The sequence below is a fragment of the Propithecus coquereli genome, unplaced genomic scaffold (assembly GCF_000956105.1).
Source record: "Propithecus coquereli isolate 6110/MARCELLA unplaced genomic scaffold, Pcoq_1.0 Scaffold222, whole genome shotgun sequence".
Lineage (NCBI taxonomy): Eukaryota > Metazoa > Chordata > Mammalia > Primates > Indriidae > Propithecus > Propithecus coquereli.
The window spans coordinates 4,566,788-4,573,852 of record NW_012147412.1 but is presented as its reverse complement, the minus strand read 5'-3'; the positions used below and the strand labels follow the sequence as shown (position 1 = coordinate 4,573,852).

The following is a 7,065-nucleotide window of genomic DNA, read 5'->3' as shown; positions in this document are numbered from 1 at the left end:
AAAATATAACACCCTAGGAAAGTTCTACTCATAGCAATATCTAAATGAGTTGTTTGAAGCCAGCAGAGAACTAGAAAAGCTGAACACAATATTTTTAATACTTTGTTTGTAAGCATCAAAGGGATACCAAGATAAACAAATCTACGAGCTGAGACCTGGGAGAGGAGGGAAGCCAAGAGAAATGATCCTGGCATCTGTTGTCCCTTTACCCTTTGAAGTAAGTGCCAAGTACAACATGGACTGCTGAAAAGCTAGGCAGTTTCACACAGGTGGAAGGAAAAAAAAAACAACAATTTGGCCTTCCAAAAAGGAGGTGCCCTTGTAAATACATCAGGTTTTTGAACAGAACCCTGTACTACAAAATAATGCTAAAACTACTGAGTAATCATTTGCTGAGAACAAGGTAGCTACAAAATTTTAAAGTTACTCATTGGACACTGCATTTAACTAAGTGGTCAAACTTAACATCACCAGGACGGATGTTACTTTTGAAATATTTCTGCCAAAATGTTTAAGATTAACCTAAATGTGAATTTAAACAGTCATACAAACACAAATGGAGATTCTACAAAAATAACTGGCTGGTACTCTTTCAAAATGTGAGTGTCATGACAGACAATGAAAAGCTGAGGAACTATTCCAGAGTAAAGAAGACTAAAGAGACATACTGACTGAATGAAATATTTGTTATTGGATTTGTCCCCAGACCAAACACAAAAACAGACAAAAAACAACAAAGGATATAGAAAACTATGAAAGATATAAAGAAAAAGTGGCAAATATAGCCTACATTAAGACAATGGCATTATGTGAACTTTAAATGTCCCGAATTGAGTATTCTTATGGTGATTTAGCAGAGTGTCCTTATTCTTAGAAGATGAGTACATAAGTATTTACATAAAAGCATTACAGTGTCTGTGGCTTTCTCTCAAATGTTTCAAACAAAAAATAACAGCTGAAGCAAACGTGATAAAGGTTGACAACTCGTAGGCCTGGGTAAAGGGTACATGAGTGTCCATTGTTCTATTCTTGCAACTCTTCTAAAGGTTTAAATTTTCTAAATAAAATATTAGAAATAAACATTTCAAGAAATCAAGAAAGACCAAAATAAATGCAAAGATATGTAAATAGACTGGAATCCTCAATATGGTAAATACCAAATCTTCCCCAAATTGATCTAATAAAGTCAATGCAATTCTGCCCAATTTCCCAACAGGTTTCCTTTTGTGGTAAAAACTGACAAGCTAATTCTAAAATACAAACACTAAGAGCCCAGTAAAACTTAGACAATCTTGAAAATGAACTAAGTTGAGGACTTACTCTATTGGAAATCAAGATTTATCATAAAGCTATATTAATTTATATGATTTAGCGCTGTCACATGTCTGGATAAAAAGACCAGTGCAATGGAACAGAAGACCAAGAAAAAACCCACATACATATAGGTGCTCATTTGTGATAAAGACAGCACTGCACATCAGTGAGGAAAGGACAAATTTTTCCATAAATGGTATACAGCCAATTTGATATCCATAGGTGACCAAAAAATAAATAAATGAATAAAACCTGACCCCTATATCACACAATACACCAAAATACATTCCAGGTGCATTCTAGATCTAAATGTAAACAAAAAAATAAAACTTCTAGAAAACAACAAAATAAAAAGTTTTCACTACCTCGGGTAGGGAAAGACTTTCGAACAAGATACAAAAAACACTAACCATAAGGAAAAGACTTAAAAAAAAATTGAACTATATTAAAATTAAAAGCAGCTATTATTCAAATACATTTGGAGGGTTAAAAAATTAGCTATAGACTAAGAAAATATATTTTTAGATTATATAGTCAAGAAAGAGCTTGTATCCAAACCACAGAATCAACTACGGATCAAAGTAATATATATAAATAATTAATAAAGAAAAAGACTTGAAAGCATATCACCAAAGAGAACACCCAAATGGCCAACAGATATGAAACAGTGCTCAACTTTATTCATCATCAGAAAAATATAAATTAAAGCCATACTAAGATGCCACTATACACACACATAATTGGCTATAATTTAAAGACAAATGATATTAAATTTTGGATAGAAAATGAAGCAATTAGAATCCTCCTACAATGCTGGGGTGAATTAAATTAGTACAATAGCTTACAGAACTGTTTGTCATTCCCCAGAAGTTCCATAATTCTGTTTACTCAAAGAAATGTATATGTATATAAATATGTATACACATACACATGTATGTCTGCAAAAAATACATGTACAAGAAGGCAAAAATGTTCATAGCAGTATTATTTTTAATAGCCAAACCAAAGTCCATCAGTATTAGCATCAATAAATATGCTATGGTATAGTCATTCTATGGAACACCACACACCAGTAACAATTAACTATGGCTACATAAAAAATATGTATGAATCTCTCAACATAATTATAGAGAAAGGAAAGAAACAATATACACAGAAACAAAAACATACTGGGTAACTCACTTATTTTCATTCAAAAACAAACACCAACAGCCATGGTGTAACAAGAAAGGAGAGCTCTACGTGCGTAGTGACTGTAATAGGGCATGATGTAAAAGGCTGGATGTGGAGAGGTCTTCGTTACATTTGAGTGTTGGATCTGCGTGGTGAGTACACAGGTGCATTCACTGTGGTAATTCACCTAGCTGTATACAGATGATCTGTGTGGTATCCTATGTATTACTTTACAAAAGTTTATAGTAAGAAAAAATATTAACATCTTACTATTCAAGTCTTGTTCCATTGTGGTTTGGAAAGAATAAGGGACGATGATTTTCCTGTGTTGATGTTATTTGGAAAATTACTTTTAATTTTTGTAGACAGTAATAAATTGTCAGCTGATAAAACTAAAATTCTGGAACCATTCTGTCCTCTGCAAGGAATATCAACACTGGTATCATGTAACACTACTTGGATCCAGTCTCCCAGAAATCACGTCATCTTCCTACCTGTGTTTCTGCCTGTTGATTTCAACTTCTTTAATTACAGTGAATGTGTCACTAACTTCTCCATCTGTGAAGACAAAAAGCTGTACAAAGAAAGAAAACACTCATCAAGTTTCTATCAAGTTCATTTTAAGATACCAGAATTTGCCTTTGAAAAACTCAACTATTTCAATGCAGAGGCGCTGATGCCTCTTCAAACGGTCATGAGATCCCGAATGTTCCACTGTCACTAGCACCACATTCTCAAGTGGTCTGATCAGAACCCTGGGAATTTTCAGCATCTCCTCCTACTAGCTTCATTTAAGCTTTTGTGGCACTCCATAAAAGAACTTCCATTGCCTATCATCGCACGGAATTAAGGAAGAAGAAAAATGCCTCTTGTCTTTTTCTTTTCCTCTTTACTATGTAAGACTCTGAATTACCAACTATATTTCAACAATCTGATTCTTGAACTGAGATTTCACCCTGTGTCCCTTCGGTTAGCTCTGTTCCAATTCTTACCTGTAGGGGATGGCCTGGGATGGAGGGTGCCCTGTAAATGTTCTGGAGTGGTGCCAAGATTTCAGTGCCCCCTAGGTCTGCCCGAATACACTTCACTCTCCCCAGTGCCTCCTCCATTGTTTGCTGACTGTACTTCACACTTTCCCTGAGAAAAACAAAGACATCCAGTCACAGGATGGCTACTGGACATTGTCTAGTGTTGAGTCCCTGAACTGGATACCCCCATCGAAAGACAATCTTACCTGAAATTCCCAATGCCAAATTCTGTAGTAGTTCTTTTAACAACCTAGTCCCTCTCTTTAAAATATCATTTTGGACTCTCTATGGCCTTTCCAGAAACTTACCGAAAGAATGCCTCATAGGTAGAGCCAAATCCATAGATGTTGAAATAACAGCCTACAGGTAAACTCTTCAGCAGCAAAATCAGTGTTTCCTGAAGGTAAGAGAGTATGAGGGGACAGAGTGAGAGAGGATCCTCTCACACACACAGACCCTGCCATTCTAATTCTTGAGGGTGTGGACCATCACCTCCACTTTGTGCCTCCTTACATTCCAAGGCCAGCCTCAGGGTGGCCATGCTGGCTGTAGCTCAGTTGAAAACAGACCTACAGCTCTGAATGCACCATAATTTAACCCGTCAGAGTCATCCTCCCTTGAGCTTGTGACCCAGAAAAAGAAAGATACTAGTTTTACCTTGGCTGCCTCTATACGAGGCTGAGATTTACTCTGGCTACTCAAGAGGCTCTCCATACTTCCTGAACGGTCTATGAGGAAGATAAACTCTCCACAGGTATTTGGTGGCTGGGCTTCTGGGATATTTGGATAGAAACTCACCATTGCAGATGGATCTCCCAACAAACACCCTACACAGAAAGGATACAAAAACTGTAAGACAAAAAAGAACTTAAGAATCCTAATGTCCCCAAGAATCAATGGGAGTAAATTCAATAGAGAGCTGAGAAAACTCAAATGTATAACACTGTGTTTGATCCTTAAATCATATCTGTTTGCAAAAGGTATAATGTGAGTTATAAACATATAAAGGAGACAAAATCAGAATAGACAAGAAAGAGAAGAAAGTGGGTAGAGGTTAGCAGGCACAAGCAATAATTAAAATATTGTCACTGAATGTAAGTTTCAGGGCAGCAAGGCAAATAAGTGAAATGCACTAGGTTAACATGTTTCAGCATTTGCAAAAAGAATCAGACAAGTTTCCCTGCAGAGGCAAACCTTCTCTTCAAATCAAATCAATGGAAGAGAATTTATCACATGGGGTCCTTGTTTAAATCTTTAATTACAGCTGTGAAAAAGTGATACTTACATGGACAATTTTTAGAATGATAATTTAAAGAGTTGAGAGTATAGTAAGTGTTATACACAACAAGGTGAGTCTGCCTGCTTTGGATATGAAGCTTGCAGACTTCATACCCACTGATGGTCCCCAGAGGGAAAAGAAGCACTGGGATCTGGGTTGGATTCTAATGGCATCATCCAAACAGCAGGGTGGTGGTGACTACTGGAGTCTGGCCGATGTGGCTAAGTTGTCAAAGTCAGAGCTGTGACTTTATTTTTAGGAGCAAGTGAAAGCTGGTGCAGGAATTGAAATGATGTGGTTGAGATAGAAATGAAATGAAAATGGCTGGGTGATATCACCTCTAGTTTTACAGTTCAGAGAATATAAAATTAAATTCCATTATCTTATCTTTACAAAGTGATTTGAGGATTATAGTGTTTATTCTCAGTAGCCCTGAGATTCAGTATGACCACAGGACATGGCTCAGTTTAATCTCCTAGCCGTGGGGTACTCCGATAACCAAATGGTTTCTAAGTTAAATGGGTGTGACCCAGCAAATGTCTAATAGAACACTAGTTCAAAAATAACATTTACCTAATCCAGATGTCTGGATATTTGACAGAAGAGTAGAATTTTTTTGATGGGCAAGATAGATTCCTTTTCATTCTGAGAGATAGTTGGTTATAATAGAGCTGGCACTATACTCAGAAGTTGGGAAGGTTACCATGAGTGTGATGAGTTAATGTATTTAAACTGTTTAGAATAATACCAGAAAAATAGGAAGCACAATAGGTGGATTATCTACTATAATTTTGGCCTGGCTCAACCTATTTGTACTACCACGAGTCTTGACTTCCTTTGTTTTTAAGGAGGCATTTCAAACCTTAACTCCTCTGCTTGCTAGCCCCAGTGTCCTCATCTGAAGAATCATGGTAGTAATACCTGCCTCAAGATTATTGTGAGGGTAGGTGATATAATATACTTAAGGAGTTCAGTCTATTGCTCAACTTAGATTAAGCTCTTAGTCACAATTTTATAAAACTTATTTCTAAATTTTATTTTTACAGAACTATTTTATTAAATCATGAATTTAATTTTAAAAGAAATCATGTTCTTAATACACTAAGTATGTCTGTTCTGAGTTTGTAAAAAATAAGGTATTACATTTTCATCATGTAGTGTCATGTTTCATTTGGCAGAACTCTCCATGGTTTTACTGAGCCAAGCTGCCACTGAAGGTTGTCACAGTTGCTTCCTTGTGTGGATGAGAACAGCAAGTCATCTTGACCAAATATATCCCCTGGGAAGCAAGACTTGAGTGGCCCAGCTGGAAGGAATTCACAAGACTGATACAGGCTATCTCTGATGTCCCCCTATGGCCTGCAGGGCTGGTCATGGGGAACAGGTGAGAAAATCTGCAGAGGGGCCAAGGAAACTTCTTAGAAGGAAAGGGACTGAGATTTCTATCTTAGCTGTTGAGATCCAACATGATGAAACTTTCTCTGCTGTAAATAATCCTTTAAAATAATGCTGACTAAAGATAAGGTTACTGTTATGGGAATATTTTGTGGGCACCCAAGAAGATACCAACAGGCAGGGGAAAAACAGGTAACTAATGTAAAAAGTTATCTCTTTTCAATAAATGGTGTTGGGAAACTGGATAACTACATACAGAAGATTGAAATTGGATCCCCACCTCTCACCTCATACAAAAATAAATTAACGATAGATAACAGACTTAAACCTAAGATACAGAACCTTAAGAATCCTACAAGAAAATGTTGGGAAGACTCTTTCAGACATCAGTCTAAACAAAGAATTTATGAAGAGGACCCCCAAAGCAATCACAGCAGCAACAAAAATAAATAAATGGGACCTGATCAAATTAAAAAGCTTCTGCACAGCCAAGAAAACTACCATTAGAGCGAATAGACAACCTACAGAATGGGAGCAAATATTTGCATTCTACACATCCGATAAAGGGCTGCTAACAAGAATCTATACAGACCTCAAAAAAATCAATAAGAAAAAATCAAACAACCCATCAATAAGTGGGCAAAGGACATGAACAGAAACTTTTCAAAAGAAGACAGACTAATGGCCAGGAAACATACAAAAAAAAGCTTAAGATCTCTAATCATTAAGGAAATGCAAATCAAAACCACAATGAGATATCGCCTAACCCCAGAGAGATTGGCCTCTATCAAAAAATCCCAAAACAACAAATGCTGGCGAGGATGTGGAGAGACAGGAACACTCTTACACTGCTGGTGGGACTGCAAATTAGTGCAA

The 7,065-nt window shown here is 36.7% G+C and overlaps 1 protein-coding gene across 1 annotated transcript in view; it reads right to left on the bottom strand.

The window, feature by feature from the left end:
* VWA5A (von Willebrand factor A domain containing 5A) overlaps positions 1–7,065 on the bottom strand; it is a 50,456-nt gene that overhangs the window by 35,575 nt on the left and 7,816 nt on the right. Inside the window, exons 7-10 of the mRNA XM_012644919.1 lie at positions 4,173–4,342; positions 3,824–3,912; positions 3,480–3,624; positions 2,982–3,061 (exon numbers count right to left, since the gene is read on the bottom strand). Of these exons, the coding sequence (XP_012500373.1) occupies positions 2,982–3,061; positions 3,480–3,624; positions 3,824–3,912; positions 4,173–4,342 (484 nt within the window). The remainder of the gene's footprint in view (positions 1–2,981; positions 3,062–3,479; positions 3,625–3,823; positions 3,913–4,172; positions 4,343–7,065) is intronic.